The sequence below is a fragment of the Micromys minutus genome, assembly GCF_963924665.1.
Source record: "Micromys minutus genome assembly, chromosome: 32".
NCBI classification, from domain to species: Eukaryota; Metazoa; Chordata; class Mammalia; order Rodentia; family Muridae; genus Micromys; species Micromys minutus.
Window position 1 is genome coordinate 14,016,621 of NC_137967.1, and position 22,002 is coordinate 14,038,622.

General features: G+C 49.2%; 1 protein-coding gene across 1 annotated transcript; it reads left to right on the top strand.

Moving 5' to 3' along the window:
• Positions 1-1,086: 1,086 nt before the first annotated feature.
• On the top strand, positions 1,087-21,904 carry CD22 (CD22 molecule; the record flags this gene model as incomplete). The annotated part of the gene is made up of 15 exons (XM_080908320.1): positions 1,087-1,284; positions 7,894-7,935; positions 8,124-8,226; positions 11,012-11,389; positions 12,428-12,727; positions 15,246-15,533; positions 15,669-15,932; positions 17,882-18,139; positions 18,347-18,610; positions 18,693-18,956; positions 20,108-20,204; positions 20,308-20,383; positions 20,625-20,743; positions 21,080-21,167; positions 21,766-21,904. 15 exons carry the CDS (start codon positions 1,087-1,089, stop codon positions 21,895-21,897), a joined length of 2,871 nt encoding a protein of 956 aa, XP_080764446.1. The 3' UTR covers positions 21,898-21,904.
• Positions 21,905-22,002: the final 98 nt, after the last annotated feature.

Consider the following 22,002-nt stretch of genomic DNA (forward strand, 5'->3'; position numbering starts at 1 on the left):
ACATCCAAACTTCATTTTTAATTCTGAGACAGTCTCACTAAATTACTCAGGATAGCTTTGAACTTACTTTGTTGCTCAAGTAAGTGGTCCTTGAATTTGTGATTCTCCTGCCTCAGCACCTGCACCACCAGGCCCAGTTTTTTTTTTTATTTTTATTTTTCTTAGCTTTCTATTTTTAAGTAATTATAAGCACAGGAAGTTGCAAAGATAGAGCACAAAGATCTGCGCACCAGTCACCCAATTTACATAAATTACAGTACAGTGTCCTCAGCAGGGACCACGCTGTAGGAATGTGTGTGTACAGCTCCACGGTGCCTTATCTCACAGGTTTGGACGTGTGTGATAGCCACACAGTCAACATACGGAGTCCCTCTGTGACCACTAAGACCGTGTGCTAAACCTCATAGTACAACCCTCTTTCTCCCCTGTCCTATTGCCCTGGCAATAGGTTATCTCTCCCTGTTCTGACAGTACATGAGAGGCTGAGGCAGGAGGATTGTGAGTTCCAGGGCAACATGACTGGACATAGCAAGATTCGATCTCCAAACTAACAATCCAAAACCAAACAAAAACAACTGCAACAAAGCCCAAACAACCAAACAAAACCAATTCTCAGTCTTGTCACTCCCTAACAATATGGTTTGAGAACTACTTTCCTACATATTAGAGGCAACCAGAGAGGCATTAAAGCAGACGGGGAGGAGGGGGTTACAGGCAGTGCTTATACAGGCAGCTTCAGTATCACTAGACTTTGCTTCCTGAAGAGGACCCTGGCTCAGTTATCACAGGTATTAAGGGCCAGCTGGTCTCCACGCTAAGAACGAACGCAGCTCAGTTTGTTTAACGACCTACCCGTCAAAGGGCGTGCTCCTTTCCCCCAGTGTTTGGCTGTCACGAATCAAGTAGCAGCGGGTGGTCTGCCCAGGTTTCCGTACACAGACAAATTGTTTTGTTTATAGAGGACAGAAGGCCTAGGGTGTAAGGACTATGTCAAGGACAGGTGGAGTTTGCTCAGTCTTTGAAGAAGCTGGCAGAGCATCAGCTGGGATGCCGGTGTCAGCTTCCGATGCCATCTGCAGCGTGTGAATGATCAGGCTCCTGCATCCTCAGCAGCAGCTGGTATCGTTTTCCTCGCCATCGCCCTCACCACCGTCGTCTGACAACATCACCGGTGCGTTCACTGTCACCATCACCCTCATTGTCGTCACCACCATCAGCACCATCACCCTCATCACCATCACCCTCCGGAGGAAGAAGGAGACAGGGGAACCAGGAGACTGTATAGCAAGTTTAAAGCCAACCTTAGATAAAAAGGACTATGAATTATTTCTTCTTCTTCTTCGTCCTCCTTCTCCTCCTCATTATTTTTTTTTCCTCCTCCTCATTATTATTATTATTATTATTATTATTATTATTATTATTATTATTTAGCTGGCCTAGAACTCATGAGCTTTGACCCTCTCACCACTGTCTGCCAAAAGTGCTGGGGTTGCAAGTTGTGCCTCCAAGACCAGTCTAACTGGTCAATGTGTTTTTATGTGAGTTCTTCTGATACCCTGTTATGATCCCGGTTAGGATCTGCCCCGATGCCTAACGGTGCTGAATGTCCTGCCTGGTGCTCATAGGCCACCGAGAGTCCATCCTCCTCAGTGAAAAGCCTCAAGTCACCGTCCATTTTCTGACTGTGTTGTCTTAACGACTCACCAACCGTACAGCGCCTCCATTTAGAAGGGACACTTTGGCGGTGATTTAAATTTGTTCCTGTATGTATGTTGTGCGAGGCCCTCTTGTCCGCGTGGGCATCTGGGTACCACATGCACACCCGCTGCCCTCGGAGGTCAGAAGAGGGCGTTAGAATTGAGAGGAGTAGTGTTGTGAGAGGCCCACGTGGGTGCTGGGACTAGAACCTTCCTCTGTGAGAGAGGCCAGGGTCCTTAACTTCTCTCCAGCCCCAGTTCAGTGGTTTAAGTATGTAAATGGAGTTGTGAAACTATCACCACCTCCAGGTTTAGAACATTTGCTCACCCCTGACCGACTCAGTCTCATGAGGATTTACTGCCAGTTTCCTGTCAGCGCCTCCCACCGCTCACCCAGCTAACCACCGAATCTGCATTCTGCCTCAACACCCTTTTTCGGGACTTTTCACCTCGGGGGGCATTGAATCTGTGGCATCAGGTGGCTGGTGTCTTCCCAATAACACGTTCCAAATGCCTTCATATTGTTTTTCTTACCGGGGCTCCATTCCTGCTGCGATTGTCAAGGAAACAGTCTGCGGTCTAGAGATGCCATGTTTTGTGCCGATGGACACCTGGGTTATTCCTTTGTAGCCTTTATTAATAATGCTTCCCTGAGCATGCGCTGAGGGTTCTGGGTGAACATGTTTTCACTTCTCACACGGAAATAGCTGGCTTGAGGGTGGATCTGCTTACACATTTAATGCCTAATCTTTGAGCAACTGTTTTAAAAGTCATTTCTTTTCAAAGATTTATTTATTCATTTTATGTGTGTGGGAACACTGTCTCTGTCTTCAGACACAGCAGAAGAGGGCATCGGATCCCATGACAGGTGGTTGTGAGCCACAATATGGTTGCTGGGATTTGAACTCAGGTCCTCTGGAAGAGCAGTCAGTGCTCTTAACCGCTGAGCTGTCTCTCTAGCCCTGAAGTAATTTCTTTTACATCTACTCTGGCACCATATCAAATGCTCCATTTTGACACAGGCGCCCAAGCTTTGCTTGTGGTTATTACTTTTTGTTTTGGTGCTCTTAATAGGTGCACCAAGTGACATGTCATTTGTATTTCTCTAAAGACTAAGTGATATCAAAGGCCTTTCGTCCCCCTCTCTCCCTGCTGTCACCTAGCCCAGGTTGACCTTGAACTGGCTGAGCACGACTCGTAAATTCTGTCCCCACTTTCTGCACACTGAGATTTCAGCACACCTAGTTTACATGGTGTGAGGAATGGAACCCAACACTTCCTGACCACGAGGCAGCCATGTTACCAACTGAACCACAGCCCGGCCTTGAATATCTTCATGTGGTTATTTTCTATTAGTAAATCCTCTTGGTAAAATATCTCTTCCTGTTACTGGGTAGCCCTGGATGCAGAGCAGGCTTGCCTCAAACTCAGAGACCCCGCCTCTGCCTTTCGCATTAAAGGTCTGTGTCATCATGGCCAGGTGGGAGTTTTAAACTGAGCGCTGCTTTCTTTCTGGGTTTGTTAGCAAAAGTAGGAATGGAAGGCAGGACTTGTGGGTGACACACAGAGCCCTACACTTTCCTGGGCTCTCATCCCTGAATGAAACTTCCTCCTCCTCTTCTTCCTCCTCCTCTCCTCCTCTTCCTCCTTCTCTTCCTCCTCCTCTCCTCCTCTTCTCTCATACATTACATCCCTACTGCATTTTCTCCTTACTCCACTCATCTTAGTCCTCCCCCCAAATCCCCCCACACTCCCACCCCAACTCCAATCTCTTCTGAAAAGAGCAAGGCCTCTCAGGGATATCAAACAAGGCTTACATTAAGGCTGGGCACAAACCCTCTTTTTTTTTTTTTTTTTTTGTTTTTTTTTTTTTGTTTTTGAGACAGGGTTTCTCTGTGTAGCCCTGGCTGTCCTGGAACCTACTCTGTAAACCAGGTTGGCCTTGAACTCAGAGATTCACCTGCCTCTGCCTCCCAAGTGTGGAAACTCACCACCATGGCCGGCTCGACTTTCTCTCTTTCCGTTTTAAGACAGGCCAGTCTGGAATGTATGATCTTCCTGGTTGAGCCCAGGAGTATTGGGGTTCTAGGCCAGCACCTCCATGCATAACTAATCCTTGAACTCATGAAAAGCCTGTTGCCTTCAGCTTCCCAGCTGCTGCTATGTTAGCTATGAGCTGCCATACCAGGCTTATATTGAGCTCTTGATGTCTAATGTAAGTATGTATGTGTAGACAAAGTTCTCATGGTAGCCCTGGCTGTCTTAGAACTTACTATAGAGACCGAGCTGCCTTCAAACTCCCAACAGTGGCTCACCCAGTGCTAGGATGATGGATGAGCAGCCTTATGCCTGGTTCTTGAGAGTTCCTTATAAGGATTATCATTTATTATTTTTATTCATGTGTATGTGCCCATTCGGGCAGTGACCCCCCCCCCACTTCTCCTCCCTTCACCCCTCCCTTCCTATGACCACCCCAACCCCCATCCCCCCACCCCCAAACCCCGCCCTCTTTAACTGCATCTAGTGTGCTTGATCACCTACAGGTGAGCAGTACATGGGCAGGAAGTACGTCAGGATATATGTTTGTCCCTGATTGGATGGAAGTGGGAGGTACAAGAAGCACGTCAGGATATATGCTTGTCCCTGATTGGGCCTGATGGGAAAGATGGCAGCCTTATGAGGTTGCCTTTTTAAGCCTTTGCAAAGTGTGACTTTTCTGAGAAACCAGAGGTGGACCTGGTCAGAGTCCATCATCCTTGCCAGAATTAAATTATAGCTCGCTTCGAATTTGGTTCAGAATCGTAGAAGTGGGTGGTGAGAACCAGATCCAGGTTCTCTTCAAGAGCCATGTGTACTGTAACCACGGAGCCATCTCTGTCCCCTCCCATAGCTGCTAAGAAGCTACGTAGTGTGTGATTTTCCCATGGAAATACCACTTCTCCTTTTGCTCTCTTAAGATTTTCTTCTTCCTAGAACTTTCTTAAATTTAGAGCTACTTTCAGGAGCCTGATTATGTGTTTTGGAATGATGTTGGAGAATTTATCTTCCTTCACTCAGCTTCCCCGGAACCTGCAGCTGTTTGTTGCAGAGATGCTTCTTGAAATTCTGAGGCAAATGGATGGAACTAGAAAACAACTACAAATGCTTCTACAGGCAAGGATTCACTGGAAGGTGGGTCTAGACAGAATTTAGCATTACAATACCCAACAGCCTACAACCTCAACAGTTCAGAGTTTCTAACTGGCTTGCGCTCTCTGTCTGCTCCTCTGAGCCTTTATGTGCTTCTTAAGGAAGCCTGAGAGTTTTACTGTACTTAGCGGAAAAAATAGGGGAAAGGGGAGCTGGTCTTTCATATCCTCTACTTTGAAATCTACGGATTCAGTTAAAAAAAAAAAAAAAAAAGAACGAAAAATATTATTAGTCCTGGCCGATCTCTGTGAGGTAGGGGTGATCCTAATTTATACAGCAAGTCCTAGGCCAGGCAGGGTTACATAGTGAGAAACATTTTAAAAAGAGATGTAATTAGAATCTAGCATAGATGGGAAGGGGCATATGAGGCTCTGCCCATCGTGAAGAGTTTAATTAAAGGTGTAAACCACCATGCCCAGATAGTTTCTCCTTTTCAACCCATAGTTCTGGTCAGAAATCAAATCTAGCTCTTTGCAGTTGATTGGTGGAGTTTCTCCACCTTGGTTGTACCCTGCCATATTACTACTTGTGGGGGAGGCAGCCTGGGGTTAAAAGTAGGTCCTTGCACATATTAGACAAGTTATCTACCACTGAGCCACGCCCCCAGACCCTCACTGGGGGATTCTAGGCAGGGGCTCTACCACTGAGCCACGCCCCCAGCCCCTCACTGGGGATTCTAGGCAGGGGCTCTACCACTGAGCCACATCCCCAGCCCCTCACTGGGGGATTCTAGGCAGGGAGAAGATTTTACTCTTTACCATACTCCCAGGACCCCATTTTTATTTCAAGACAGGGTCTCATTAAATTGAAGCTTATCTTGAAATTACTCTGTAACCGAGGCAGATCTTGTACTTCTGAACTTCCTGTTTCAACTTCCTGAGTATTGGGAAACCGGCCCTTTTACTCTGCCACTCGCCCCATGACTATCTTCTAAGAAAGAGTTCTTAACTCTTTCCGACTCAGGCTACTACCATGTCTAGTGACAGGTAGCACACATCGAGCCCCTTAGACACTCTGAGAAGGACAACAGTAGAGCCTACCTATCATGTAGAGGGCGCATGTCATTCATGTCTTCAGAGATAACACTGGAGAAACCAGGAATGTTATTAACACAGGGGTGTCTCCTCTGTTTTCTACCCAGAAAGTTAGGAATGGGTGTTATTAATAACCTGGTGACCTTTGCTATCTGTAGAGCCAAACATCACCCAAATCCCTCCCCCAATATTTATCCCAGACTTTCCCTCCCTAGACCGTTATCTTTGGCTTTCAATGAATAGAGCTAATCCTTAGGTGAGGTATCATGTGTACCCTTTATATTTTGGAGCTCACTGACCTCTGCCTATCTTAGTCAGAGACCACACCAGATCCTAGGCCCTTAAGCTACAGAACCCATTTTCATGGTCAAATAAACTTTGCAAAAAAGTTTCCTGCCTTTTGGCCGTTCAGAGTTCCTCCCGGTCATGAGCGACCCCTAAACTTCTGTAGTCATCTTTTCCTGACCTGCCATGACCCTGAAGACATTCTTTGCAGCATATTCCCTGGGCCCGTGGAACTGAGGTCAGCTCTGCCCTCATGCTCCCGACATCTGTGGAATTTGCATCTCTCTGGTAGCTGCTGCCTGGTTCTGCCACAAATACACTCACTGATTAGAACACTCACGATACAAGTGACTCAGTTTCAGCCCCAAGACTGTCCCATTTGTAGGGCTGCCAGGTGGGACGGTGGGTAAAAGCGGTTGTGGGCAAGCCTGACAACTGAAGTTCAACCCCTGGAACAGACAGAAATGTGGAAAGAGAGAGTTGACCACAGGTTGCCCTCTGATCTCTACACAAGCACTGGTGCAAACATACACACACATACGCGCACACACACACTCTTCACACTCACACACACCACATACATACCACACACACCACACACACACACCATACACACACTCTTCACATTCATACACACACACCACACATACCACACACATGCAACATATATACCACACACATGCACACATACACACACAACACACACAATACAATACAAGCACACACAACTATACATATACACATACACAAAAACATACAATATAAACACACACAATTCTCAAATATACACAACACATAAAAACACACACACTCACACACCACACACATACACACACACCACTCATGCACAACACACACACAAACACTCACACACACATACAACACAAGCACATACAACACACAGAAGCACACAACACACAAACATGCACAACACTCAAATACACACAATATACACACACAGTACAACACACATATACACAAACATAACATCTGGCACACAAACACAAATATACACTTGAACACACACAATACTCAAACACACACACACACAGAGACACACACACTCATGTGTCTGAACACCACCACAAATAAATAAAAGGAAGTAGAGAAGACTTCTCATTCAGCAATTCTTCCTTCCCCACAGCTCTGGCCCTCCCCTAGCCCATGGCACTGCTAAGTCACCCATGCCAGCGCCAGACCCCTGCTCCTGCCTCCCATTAGACAGTTAGTAGTAACAAGATGGCAGCAGCAAGCTAAAGTCACTTTCAAGAAGACCTGGTCTGTCCCAGCCAGCTGGGAGCCCTAGCTCTGGGGAAGAAGGTTTTTTTTTTTTAAACTTTATTTTTATTTATTCATGATGGTGCCCAGGTGCATGACTCGGGGTGTGTGTGTGTGTGTGTGTGTGTGTGTGTGTGTGAGTATTGTGTATTCAAGTGTGAATTTGTGTGTTGTCCGGCTCTAGGGAGACCTGGACAACTCAGCTTGGTAATTCATCAGATATAGAAGACACGCAAGCCAAGGCCTGACTGCAGAGAGTCAATTTGACTCTCAGCTTGTGTCCTCCAATGTGGCCTCTCTTCCCCACCACATCTACCTCCTCTCAGGGGCACAGAGAGGAAGGGGGCGTGGTCGGGGTCTGAAGGGGGCGTGGTCAGGCTCATGAGAATTTTCTTACTTTTTACTCTCAGATCCTGCTGGAGGTCCTGCAGATCGCACACGGGAGAAAACAGGTAAAACCATCTTGATCTTTTCTCTTGCTCTCCACAAATAAATTTGCAGTGGCCTCTGTGTGCTGGCCAAAGGGACCTGCTGGGCTTTTTTCCTTTTTACAATAGGCACAGGCGGTCCTCACCTCCAACCTCTGAGCCCCGCCCCTCAGCCCCCATTCTCACCCCTTACCCCCATCCCTGTCTTTCAGCGTCCTCTTCTCAGGTTTTCTGGGTCCCCTGAGGTAGAAGAAGCTGTTGAGTGCTGGGGAGGAAATGGTGAGACCAGGAAGCTAATCCTGAGGCTCTCAGAAGGTGAGCAGGTCATAGGTCTTGTGTGGCCCTGTTCTATGCTTCTGGACTTAGTAACAGTTGCTGCTGCATCCTGTTCTATCCATCTACCTCCTCATCTATCCAGCTCTGGAACTCCCTGCTTCCCTGCTCGAGCTGAGTTCTCCTGCCAGGCTCTGCTAAGGATAAAGCTGGAGGCGCTGCCACACAAGCGCGGTGGTCCAGCACCTGGAGGCTGATAGTTGCCACGGCCTTCGTGGTAGCAACCCCACGGGTGTGTCAAAGTGTGTTCGCTGGAACAGATTAAAATTGATCTCATGGCCAAAGAAGTATGGCCATGCTTGTCTAAGCTCATCAGACAGCTTGGGAAATCCTGCAAGTAAAGCCTCCTGTTGAACTCAGCTTTTCCCAAGTGGCTGTGACCTTGAAGCTATCTCTACGCCTGTACCTGGAAACTGAGATCAGTTCTACCTCAGATGATCTGCCCCAGCCCCATCTCAGGTCAGGCCAACCCCCTTGGTAGAGGAAGAAGCCAGTCCAGTTTGCTCTCAGCAACTGACCTAGCTTTCCCCACACCTGGTCCAAGTCACGCAACTGTCCTAACTACCCTGCGGCCTGGGACATAAATAGCTGGAGACGGGGAGGTGCTGATGCAGTGTAAGGTATGGGAAACCTGGGTAGGGTGGGTGGAAGGGAAGGGACACAGCTCTGCTCTGACACCGGAGACACACTCTGATGGCGCATCCTGCAAGATCCCTGGGGACTGACGCAGAGATCACAGCCACATGAATAGGGTCAAATTTAACTCTTCATAACCTGTAGGATGGTGGAGGCCAAGCTCGTTGGACACACACACACACACACACACACACACACACACACAGGGTGGGGGCATATACTGGGTATCAGTTGTAAATTCCCTTAATCACACAGTTGAGCTCTGTCAGGCTAGTGCTGTATATATAATGCTACTTATTTATACTTACAATGGCTTTGGTAAGCCAGAGTAGCTTCAGTTTTGTGTTCACAGATCCAGGCTCCCAAATTCTGGGATTTTTTTTTTAGGTGTACACCACAATGGCTGGTCCTATGTATGGCTTCCAAAGCAAAACATTTCTCATGACAATTTGGTTTCTTCCTTATGGTCAGACAGTGGGTGATCAGACAAAGAACCCCCCCCCCCAACTGGTAGCAACTGGCTGATGTTAGAAAAGGAATGCCTTGCTTCTTGTTCCCAGGGCTTAAGGGGGGGGTCATTCAGACCACTCTGTTTCTAAGGCTTTCTAACTCCTTCCAAATGTTCTGCTGATGTCATACTTCATTATAAGTCCAGTTTTACTTTTTGGTATAGTATTATGAATTGAATCTAAGTCCTGTGCTTGCTAGGCAGGGGCTCTACCACTGAGCCACGCCCCCAACCCCTCACTGGGGGATTCTAGGCAGCTGCTCTACCACTGAGCCACGCCCCCAGACCCTCACTGGGGGATTCTAGGCAGGGGCTCTACCACTGAGCCACGCCCCCAGCCCCTCACTGGGGGATTCTAGGAAGGTACTCTAATGCTGAACCTGGCCCCTAATGCCTTAGTGGGTGATTTCTCTATCACAGAGATATACTCCCAACCCTCTTTTTATTTTTGTTTTGAGACAAGTCCCTTGTTAAGTTGACTTGGGCTCGAACTTGCTTTGTAGCCAAGCTGACCTTGGGCTTGCAATTGTTTTGCATCAACCTCTGGAGCACCCAGATGTAATTCTAGGCCTGAATCACTAGGCCTGGCTCAGATTTGTTTTAATGTGATCCCCCTCACTGCCACCCTACCACCCCAAAGTCTTTCAAATCACTCTGTCTGACCCTCTGTATAATCTTGCAATGGTACCCTTGCTACTTGAGCCTGGCATTCAAGGACTATAACAAGCTGGCAGCACAGAACCTGAGATAACAGTTTTAGGAGTTATACACGTTATCAAGGTGGCTCGGGGGTCAAAGGTGCTGCCTGTGCAAGTCTGACCAAATGAGCTGGATTCCTGGGACCCGATTAATGGTGGAAGAAAAGAATCAACTCCAGAAAGTTCTCCACAAGGTGGTCCTCTGGTGTCCACATATGCACTGTAGAATGCAGATGGCTCACACACTGGATGCATGCGCGTGAGCGCCAATATGATAAAATGAAAATTTAAAACGTAAGTGGGTGAAAGAGAGGGGTAGAGGAGAGGAAAGTCTGCTTGAAGAAGTACGGTATATCCAGAAAAGGCTCTATGAGCACCCCAAACCCACATCTCCATCACATAACCACGCCCCCAAAACTGGAGAAAGGGGTCAGAGTTGAGAAGACAAAAGACAAGCAAGCCACAAGATGGCTCCAAGGCAAACGCCTTTTGTTGTTGTTGCTGTTGCTGTTGTTGAGACAGGGTCTCAGAATGTAGCCCACGATGGCCTCAGACTCATAGCAATCCTCCTGCCTCAACTCCCCAAATGCTGGGATTACAGTTAACATCCAGTTTATAGACTAACTCTTCTTTTCTTAGGTCCCACCCAGACAAGACACCATGCACGCCCACTGCCCATGGCTCCTCCTCATTCTAGGTGAGTGCTGAGGTCCAGGTTGATGGCTGGCTTCGGAGACAACAGTGGTAAAACAGAGAGGAGATGAGCCTGGGGCATTGGAGGGGAACTGTGGGGAGCCAATGTGCACAGAGATGGATATCCTGTGCTCCTGCTGCCCCGTGTGTCTCCCCAGTGTCTCCCTCTCCTACTTGTAGTGGAAGTTCTCACCCCTCAATAACAGCTTCTGACCAGAGTTGTTACCTTTAGGACACGCAGCTGCGTGGACTGTCGAGCATCCTCAGACCCTCTTCGCCTGGGAGGGAGCCTGCATCCGGATTCCTTGCATGTACAAAGCGCCACAACTCATGGCACGTTTAGGCAACATTCTCCTTTTTCAGAACTATACGTTTGACAAAGGCATCATGGAGTTCAGAGGAGATATCCTGTACAACAACACGCAGACTCAGGGCAAAGAGACTGAGCCATACCTCTCTCAGCAAGGGAGAGTCACGTTTCTGGGAAACAGAAAGAACAATTGTACCCTGAAAATCGACCCAATACATGCCAGTGACAGTGGGGAACTGGGGTTGAGGTTGACCTCAGGGATTCACAAATGGATGGAGACCATTCACCTTAATGTCTCTGGTAAGGCATGGGGAGGCAGCCGGCTGGTAAGGCTTGGGGAGGCAAAGAGGGAAAAGGAAGTGTGTTGTTATCCACTGACTTGTAGTAAACAGCCCAGGTTTATGTCTATTTAACGTATCAGAACGGGCATGGCCGCCACGTTCTCCCAGCATCCCTCAGTCCCTACCTGTTACAGAGAGTGGCTGACACCTGCCCCACCCCCGCCACCCGCCCCTCCCTCTACCCCAACTTTCCAGCCCAAGGGCCCAGCTGCCCTTCCCTCTTCCCTATGTAATCCATCCTCTGGGTAGCCCGCCATCTTTTATCTTTTGCTTTCTTTCTTTCTTTTTTTTTTTTTTTTTTTGGCTGCTGGACCAGGTTCCCCTCTCTCCCCTTTTCCTCCCGGCCCCTCCTCACCTGGCTTGGGATTGTATCCACTCTGGACTCTCTTTTCAGGCTAGAATCCTTTTAGGTTACATGTGGATTGCACAGGGCTCAGCCAGGGGTCTCTGACCTAGTTAGTATTATCCATGCACACTAGAGCTGTCCACACTGTGCCTCTTGATGCCACAGCTGTTGGATGGTCTAGCATCGTGGAGATGTGAGCCCCAGGCCTCTGGGTCAGCCCACTAAAAAAATGTTGTGCTCTGCTGACGCTAAGTCTGAGGCTGTCAAACAAACACGCACATGTCACCCATGAATAGCAATACATGGAGAATTAAACCAGTAAATAAATAAGTAAATAAATAAAATCACCCTGGCTGAACATGAGCCTGTCACCAATGATACATGGAGAATAAACCAATCAAAGAACCCTGGGTGATTCTGAGGTCCTTTAGATGGAAAGAGGAAATGAGAAACAAAGTCAATTTAGATACAATTTTCTTCCAGCAGACTTTGTGTTCTCAAGGCCTTCCAAAGCAGTTGAGCTGAAGAGATTCAGTGGCCTTGTAAGGGCTTCTTCTGGGGGCACTAAGGGCAGGATGCCTGAAGCCAAGGGTGAAAGGTCAGTCTGTGTCCTATCCCCAGTAAGCAGGCCTCTCTCTTCTTTCCCCCTAGAGAGACCATTCCAGCCTTACATCCAGCTTCCATCAGAAATTCGGGAGTCCCAAAGTGTCACTCTGACCTGTAGACTGAATTTTACCTGCTTTGGGTATGACATCCACTTGCAGTGGTTTCTGGAAGGGTCTGAGATCAGCTCTACCACCTCTTCGGTCATCTCCACCGTGAAGGAAGTCTATACAGAGAGCAAACTCACCTACCAACCACAGTGGACGGACCACGGCAAGAGCCTGACGTGTCAAGTCTGGCACTCTACCCAAGTGCTCTCTGAGAACACAGTGCGTCTGGATATTAAGTGTGAGTCAGTCTCTGGGTGGGAGGGATGTTACCTGTCACCTTCTTCCTAAATCCTGTTGAGCTGCACCAAGGGTGGGAAGGGCCTGTGTCCGCTGAAGATTCGGTTGTCAGTTACCTGTTTCTGGGGGTGGCACAGGCTCGCCACACAGTCTCTTCTGTCAGTCCTGTGCCTCAAGATACATTCATTTTAGCCTCTGGCTTTACCTGAACAATAAGGCAACCTAGTTAAGTGTGGGGATGCAGGCCTGGGACTGGGCATTCAGGAGGGAAGGCAGGCAAGCTTGGGCCACAGAGTAAAACACTCTCAAAAACTAAAGGCTGGTGATGTATCTCAGCGGTATGGTACTTGCTTAGCACTTGTGAGGCCCTGGGCTAACCTCCAGCACCAACCAACCAACCAATCAATCAATCAATCAATTCTGAAGCTACAGCCGGCTTTGAGGATCAGCTCCTTAGGGTTCATTGTTCCCCACACATGTAAGTCATCATTATTTTATTCTTCATTCATTCATTCATTCATTCATTCATTCACTCATCCATTGAATGAATATTTACTGTGGGGCCTTGGCATGGTGGTACATACTTTTAAATCCAGCACTCATGAGGCAGAAGTAGGTGGAGGTTTGTGAGTCTGAGGCTAGCCTGGTCTACATAGTGAGTTCTAAGCCAATCGGAGCCCTATCTTCACACAAACAAACAAAAGCAGCCAAGCGTGTGAATTGATTAGGTGCCAGTCTTGTCTTGAATGCCAGCTTAGGTTAAGAACACCGCACTGAGCCAGGTTCTGCCTGTGTGGGGTAAGGGTTACAATGGGGGAGACACAAAAACAGTAATCAAGAAACACAGAACAGAATTGCCGGGAGGAAATGTGTATTTAGAAAAGAAGAGGGCTGGGTAGATAATTCTGAGTTTGCCTAGCCAACCTAATAAACCCCCTTTTGAAATTTATTTTTAAGCTTAGTATTACAGTGACATGCTGTTTGTTAATTTTGAAAAGATTTAAAAATCTTTACTTGTGTGCGTACGAGTGTTTTGCCTGAATGTATGTCTGTGCATTGATCACAAGAATGGTGTTTGGGGAGGCCAGAAGAGGGTGTTGGATGCCCTGGAACCGGAGTTACAGAAGGTTGTGAGCCTCCCTGTGGGTGCTGCAAACCCGAGTCTTCTGGAAGAGAAGTCAGTACTTTTTTTTTCTTTTTTTTTTTTTTTAAGATTTATTTATTTATTATATATGAGTACACTGTCACTGTCTTCAGACACACCAGAAGAAGAGGGCATCAGATCTCATTACAGATGGTTGTGAGCCACCATGTGGTTGCTGGGATTTGAACTCAGGACCTCTGGAAGAGCTGTCAGTGCTCTTAACCACTGAGCCATCTCTCCACCCCCATAATGATTATTTCATTTGTTTGTTTTTAAGTACTTAGGAGAGATGATTCAATGGCTTAGAGCATTTACTGCTTTTACAGAGGACCTGAATTCAAATCCTAGCACCCATGCCAGGCAGCCACCAAGAGCTCTGTCTCTGCAGGAGGCCTTTAGTTTCTCTGACACAGATACACACAATGAAAAGAAAACAACTTTTTTTTTTTTTTTTTTTTTTTTTTTTTTAAGTATTTGCCTTATAAGAATGAGAACTTGAGTTTGAACTCCAGAGAGCTCACATTTTAAAAGTTGAATGTAAGCAGGGTGTGGTGGTGCAGGACTTTAATCCCAGGACTCAGGAGGCAGAGGTAAGGGGATCTTTGAGTTCGAGACCAGCCTGATCTACAGAGCAGGACAGACAGAGCTACACTGAGAAACCCTGTCTAGAAGAACAAAAAGCCAACAAAAGAAAACAGGAAAGTTGAGTGTGGTGGCTAGCTTTTGTTTGTTGTCTCAGCAGCGGGGAGGCCGATCTGGGGGGTAGGGGGGGGTGGAAATCCTTGGGACTTGCTGGCAAACAAGTCTGGTTCAACTGAGCTCCAAGTCAGTGAGAGACCCGGTCTTTAAACATGTAAAAACAAGATGGATGTTTCTGAAACACAACATCCATGGTTGTCCTCTGACCATATCTACCTGTGCACACGAACCTCAAAAAAAAGGTAAAAAGGGGGTTAGGAGGCCAGTGATGTGAGGAAGGTGCAGACCTCAGCTGACATGAGAGGGAGGGACTAGAACAGGCAAAGAAGACCTAGGGAGAGGAAGGAACGAGTACAAAGGTCCTGAGGTAGAGTACAGTGAAACCACGGCAGTGTCCGTGGACCGGAGAGGAGTGTGGGTCAAGCCTGAGCCTTTTGAGGTTAGCAGAAGGACGTAGAGAGCGGAAGACACTGGTCTCCTGGGCTGTACCCGCCCAGTGGATAGCTTCAGTGCCGGACGGGAGAGATGGGAGCAGGCAAACCAATGAGGAGCTGGGACAGGCGCCTGGGTGGACAAAGGAACCAAACCAGAGATGTGCGCACTGCCGCTGTCAGAATAAAAGTGCAGCCACCGAGCGTTCCCTGTTCTCCCCGCAACTGCTTCTCTGTTCCTGCAGACACCCCAAAACTGAACATCGAAGTCAATCCCACAGAGGTCAAGGAGGGCGACTCTGTGACCATGACATGCCAGGTTACCCACAGCAACCCAAGCCTCAGGACCCGGGCGGTGTCGTGGTACAAGGATGGGCGCCCCCTGCAGGAACAGGAAATGATACAGTACCCGGAACAGATATCCACGCTAAATCTCCATTCAGTGACGAAGGACATGAGAGGGAAATACCAGTGCCGGGCTTCCAACGACATAGGCCAAGGAGAGTCGGAAGAAGTGGAACTCACTGTACTCTGTGAGTTTTCTCCAAGCTAGTGAGGGAGGTGCGGCGTTAGCGGGATCCTCAAGAGATAATAGAGGTTCAGGTGGCTGCGTGCCCACGTTTGCAGGATCTGCTCACCTGTCCCGTGGCTGCCATGCGTTCTTTCAGATGCTCCGGAACCCTCCAAGGTCCACATCGACCCGTCACCCGTTGAAGAGGGAAAGTCAGTAGTGCTAACTTGTGAGTCACTGGCCAGTCCGCGTGCAACAAAGTACACCTGGTATCACAACTGGAAAGAAGTACCCGGAGTTACACAAGAGAAGTTCCACATCCCTGAAGTCTCCCTGTGGCATGCTGGGAGTTACTCTTGCTTGGCACAGAACCCTCTGGGTCGTGGACAGAAAGACCAGGAGGCTGAGCTGGATGTCCACTGTGAGCAGACTTCTAGTTTTTGTAGGAAAGAGGGAACTAGATGAAGGAAAGCAAATAGGTGTAGGGGTGAGGGGTTGTGGGAGTAAGGGGGTGTGGCCGGTGTAGGGTGTGGGATGTCGGGAGCTTGGGGGTGAGGGGGTTTTAGGTATAAGGTGAGGGGGTGTTTGGTGTGAAGGTGTGGGGGTATAGGGGGTGTTGGATGTGGGGGAGAGAAATCTGGAATTTCATAGCTGCATTCTAGACAGTGATCAAGAGACTCAGCTTGTGGCAGTTGCTAAGGAGATGTTTGTTGAATGACTGAATTTCACCAGCCTGGTCGGCCCAGATCTGTCCTCCCAGCTACTGGGGAAACTGAGACTAAAGGATCACAAATGTGAGGCCTGCCTGGGCTGCAGAGTAAGTTCAAGGTCAGCCCAGGCAACTTAGTAAGACTGGCTCAAAAGTAGAAAGAAGACTAGAGATGGAGCTCAAAGACAGAATAGTATCCTACAATATACCCGTGAGGGACTGGGAGCATAGCTCAGCAACCAAACACTAGCCTAGAATCCCCAGTGAGGGGCTGGGGGCGTGGCTCAGTGGTAGAGTCCCTGCCTAGAATCCCCCAGTGAGGGGCTGGGGGCGTGGCTCAGTGGTAGAGCCCCTGCCTAGAATCCCCCAGTGAGGGGCTGGGGGCGTGGCTCAGTGGTAGAGCTCCTGCCTAGAATCCCCCAGTGAGGGGCTGGGGGCGTGGCTCAGTGGTAGAGCTCCTGCCTAGAATCCCCAGTGAGGGGCTGGGGGCGTGGCTCAGTGGTAGAGCCCCTGCCTAGAATCCCCCAGTGAGGGGCTGGGGGTGTGGCCCCGCTGGTGGAATGCTTATCACACACGAAGCTCTGGATTCAATCCCCGAGGGCCTAAACGAAACAAATGTACTGGCACATATCCAAAAATCTCAGCACCTAAGATAGGAAAGCAGGAGGATCATAAATTCAAGGTCATCGTGGATCTGTAACAAGTTTGAGGACTACCTGGGCTATGCGAGACCCTGCCTACGATTAGGATTTCCCAGTCAGGGGCGAGAAGACATAGCATCAGTGGGCAACGGGTAAGACCCTGAAGAAGTCCTGAGCGATCTGAGAGCCGGAAGGGCTATTTCATCATTCTTCCCCACGGTCTGGTTTTCTTAGCACATCACAACTTGCTTTGGAGCTGCTTCCAAGATACGGATTTGTTTGTTGGGCACTAGCAGCTTGAAGACACACAGGGCCACCCTAGACATCTGGATAGTAGTTACTAAGTATCACACCACTCTAAGGGTATCCTTTGGGAAGGTTCTAGAAGGATAGGTGCCCGACTTGATGGGGGCCTACAGTGCACAGTCTGACAGCGTTAAGCAGCATGGGTTCTGGCAATGTGCCTCACAGCCACAGGAGGGAGCAGGAGAGGATTCCTTCAGGGACAGTGTGAAGAGGCTTTGTGAAAACCAGCCTTGCAACTAACTGGCCCAGGGTGGTGCAAGTCAGCCGCTTCAGTTTTTCAGGGGCTAAGGCGGGATAGTCACAAGTTCGAGGCCGGCCTGTGCAAATTTACAAGACCCTGACTCAAAAACAAAAGGCTAAAAAGAAAAAAAATAGGGGGGCTGGAGAGCTCCGTGGTTAAGAGCACCAGCTGCTCTTCTTCCAGAGGTCCTGAGTTCAATTCCCAGCAACCACCTGGTGGCTCACAACCATCTTTAGTAGGATCTGATGCCCTCTTCTTCTGGTGTGTCTGAAGATAGCTATAGTGTACTCACAAACCTTTTCTTTTTCTTGTTTTTTTTTTTTTTTTTTAAAGAAAAATAGATTAGGGTCAGCAATGTAGTTCATTGGTAGAGCTCTTGCCGAGCCCATGCAAAACCATGTGTGTGATCTCTGATGCTTGCAAAAGGAAAGAAAAGTAATCATTCTTCATTTGCCTCTTTGCTCTACCCTAAGATGCTCCCAAGGCGGTAACTACAGAGATCCAAAGCCTCACACCAATTCGGGAAGGAGACAGTGTGACCCTGGTCTGTAGCTACAACTCCAGCAATCCAGATGTCACCTACTACCGATGGCTTCCTCCAGGTTCTGGGGATGAGCTCACATCCGGAGTGCTGAGGATTCGGAAGGTGACATGGGATGCTGAGCCTGTCAAATGTGCTGCCTGCAACTACGAGTGTTCGTGGGCCGTCCCTGTCAGCCTGAATGTGCACTGTGAGTGACGGGGATGTCCAGGAGGTGGTCACATTGAGATATGTGGATGGGAGAGTGAGGGAACGGGGACCCGGACCACAGGCTACAAGAGAGGACGGAGGGAGGAGACAGGCTCAAGGTCTAGACAGGAAGTCCTAGTCAGTGGAGCAGTGGGGACATCAAGAAGGGAAGAGAACCAAAACATCACCTGTGGCTGTGACCCTGCAGACGCTCCCAGAGCCGTGAAGATACTGAAGGTGAGTCCCACATCGGAGATCCACGCTGGGCAGCCTGTCCTCCTCCGATGTGACTTCTCAGGGAGCTACCCCTCAGAGGTCCGCTTCTTCTGGAGGAAGAATGGGAGTCCTGTGCAGGAAGGGAAAGACCTGAGCTTCGGTTCCATCTCTCCGGAAGACTCTGGAAATTATAACTGCATGGTCAGCAACTCCATCGGAGAGACCTTGTCACAGGCCTGGAACCTCCAAGTGCTGTGTGAGTGGCTGGAGCTGAGGAGGAGACGTGAAGATAGTGAGATGACCCGCTGCCCTGGCCTGACTCGGGGTCTCCCTTACAGATGCTCCTCGGAGGCTGCGCGTATCCATCAGCCCCGGGGACAGCGTGATGGAGGGGAAGGAGGCCATCTTGTCCTGTGAGAGTGATGCTAACCCGCCCATCTTGAAGTATATCTGGTTTGACTCCAATGACCAAGACCTTCACTTCCCGGGCCAGAAACTGAGGCTGGAACCCCTGAGCGTCCAACACACAGGTTCCTATCGCTGCCTGGGGACCAACGAGCTAGGCACGGGAGAGTCACCGCCCAGCACCCTCACTGTCTACTGTAAGTCCCCCCTGCCATCTTCCCATGGGTCCCTTTCCTGTCCCGGGAGCTGCAGTCCCTTCCCTCTTCCTTGTCCTGTGTCCAGCCCAGGCATACCCTGTGACCAGTAGCTCCTGAGTGAAAAGACCTGTCATTCAGTCCTGCTCTACTGACCTGTCTCCCTCTTTTCCTCTACATAGCAATCTCACCCTTGATGGATAAGATCCTTAGTTTTTTTTCTTTTTGATTTTTGTTTTGTTTTGTTTTTCGAAAGTGGGTTTCTCTGTGTAGCCCTGGCTGTCCCAGAACTTGCTCTATAGACCAGGCTGGCCTGGAATTAACAAGTATCTGCCTGCCTCTGCTTCCCAAATTCTGTGACTAAAGGCATCCACCCCCCCACTGCCCGGCTAAATTCCTTGTTTCTTATCTCTTGATATTTTAGTGTTTTAAACAAGATCATATGAGCACATGGTTAAAAAAAAATGTTTTCGAGCACAAAAAGGATGCTGAACAGGGCATTGAGGGGTTGGAATGGCAGTATCCTAGAAAGGCCAGTGCCAGCCTGGGCTATGTAGAAAAACAAAGCAAAACCAAACAACCATATCTCCCTTTCCTACAAGGCCCACCCACATACTTTTAATTTATTTGAGATAAGGGTCTTTGCTATGCAGCACAGGTTGGCCTTGAACTCCTAACTCCGGAGTGTAAGGATTACAGATGGAAGTCACCACGCCCGGTTTACACCCTTCCCTCTTTCAAAAGTCTGTAGTCCAGCCCATCCCTCTAGCACCCTCTTAAAGGTATAGATGTGCAGAGACCCTTGCTGTGGGACACCTGTCAAGGACAAGCAAGGGACAAAGCTTGTGCGGGGCTGGTCTGCCTAGGCATACTTGAAGTTTTGACTGTCTGATCAAACTGCTCTCAGGGCGAGGGTCACAGACCTTCTGTAGGAGATTATCTACAGAGGAGCTTTTGCTAGGGGCAAAGATTTGTTTCTTCTCTCCTACCAGGGGTGGGAAGACAGGGACTACTTCTCCATCCCCTTCTATATCATTCTCCCCTATGTGGAGGAGATCTGCAGGCAAGAAGGACCAGGCTTCATGAAGGGAGAAGGGAAGGATGCTCTCTGTCCATCTTCACAAGGCAGAGCGTTGTTTATCTTTCTTCACCAGACAGCCCAGAGACCATCGGCAAACGGGTCGCCTTGGGACTAGGGTTCTGCCTGGCTATCTGCATCCTGGCCATCTGGGGGATGAAAATCCTGAAAAAGTGAGCCCTATCCGCTGTCCCCTCCTTCTTCCTGCCCCCTTCCCACAGCTCACAGCCTGCCTGGGTCACCCCCACCCACCCTCACAAACCCCTTAATCTTTAGATGGGAACGCAACCGGAGCCAGCAGGGGCTTCAGGAAAATTCCAGTGGCCAGAGCTTCTTTGTGAGGAACAAAAAGGTAAGATGAGACCCAGGGTATGACAACAGATGAGGAAAGGACATGAGGACACACAGGCATCTGCAGTCTCAGTGCTGGAGAAGACGAGCCAGGGCCAATTTGAGGCCAGCCTGGCTTCTATAGTACATGAGATCCTGTGGGGGGGGGGTGGGGAACCTCCAAGAAATTGTTGGGGTCTAAGGCCAGGGGAAAGGCATGGGGTCAGGGAAGAGAGACACAGCTTCAACTTTATATCTTCCAGACTAGAAGGACCCCTCTCTCGGAAGGCCCCCAGTCCCAGGGATGCTACAATCCGGCAATGGATGACACAGTCAGTTACGCCATCTTGCGTTTTCCAGAGAGCAACACACACAGCCCTGGGTATGGAGGGTACTGGAGTTTGGTAACTCCCTGGGCATGGGAGGAAAAGCCTTGGGTCCCAGGCTGCCCTCTCCGTGGCAGGCCCCACCGTACACTCATTCTTGCCCCATGACAAGGTCACAGGCCTCAGAAGGGACCTGTGTCTTTAGTTCAGAAGCCGGTGTCCGGAGCCAGGCTGCACCGAGGGTTGGCTATGTTGTGATACATCCACACAGCCTTTCTCGTCAGCTGCTGCTGTGGCGATGTAGACAGAGGAAAAGAGACGTCTTCCCCTAAGGGGCTGGGGTTGAGGTGCTGCTGGGAAACACTCACGTGTAACCATCTTCTTTCTCTCAGAGATGCAGGGACCCCAGCAACACAGGGCCCTCCTCCTCCTCCAAACGATGACACGGTCACTTACTCAGTGGTGCAGAAGCGGCATATGGTAAGAGGGCAGAGCTACGGAAGGTCGGGGGGCCTGGGGGGTATCAACTGGGAGCCGGTCATGGGACACACATGACAGACAATGGAGTTAGGAATAGTGGGGGGTCTTAAGTCTATTTTCTATTGCTATAATTGAATACCCCAGACCCGGTGATTTATAGTGGAAAGAGGTTTATTTTGGATCGTAGTTGGTTCTGGGAATCCAAGACCAGGGAGATGCATCTGGTGATGTCAGAGCCCCGAGGTGACACAAAGCATTCATAGCTGGGGCATATGTCACAGAGAACTTCATTTCCTAAAACAGTCTCTGCCTCGATTATCTATCACTCTATCAATATAGTCATCTCCCATAGACCCCACAGCCTGTCTCTTTCCAACACATGAATCCCAGGGGACACACTCAGACCCCATAGTTGCTTAGGCAGAGAGCAAAAGTAGGAGCCAGGACAGGTACCTGGGTATCTAAGGGGCACAGCACAGCCATCTGTAGACAAGATGACCCCAACTGGACATGGGGGACCCAGTGAGAGAAGGCTTGAAAGGGAATGGAGAGGGAGCTGGTCACCACAAGGCCTGGCTTCCCTTCACCTGTTTTGCAGGGTGACTATGAGAATGTGAATCCAAGCTGCCCGGAGGATGAGAGCATCCATTACTCAGAGCTGGTTCAGTTTGGGGCTGGTAAGCGGCCCCAGGCAAAGGCAGACGTAGACTATGTGACCCTCAAGCACTGAGGTGGGAAGAAGCTGCAGTGAGTGGCAGGTTCGGGAGCCTAAAGAAGACACCAACTTCCTCCGCGGCTGCGGCTCTGGCAGGCACAGGCAGCTCCCCGGGCACAC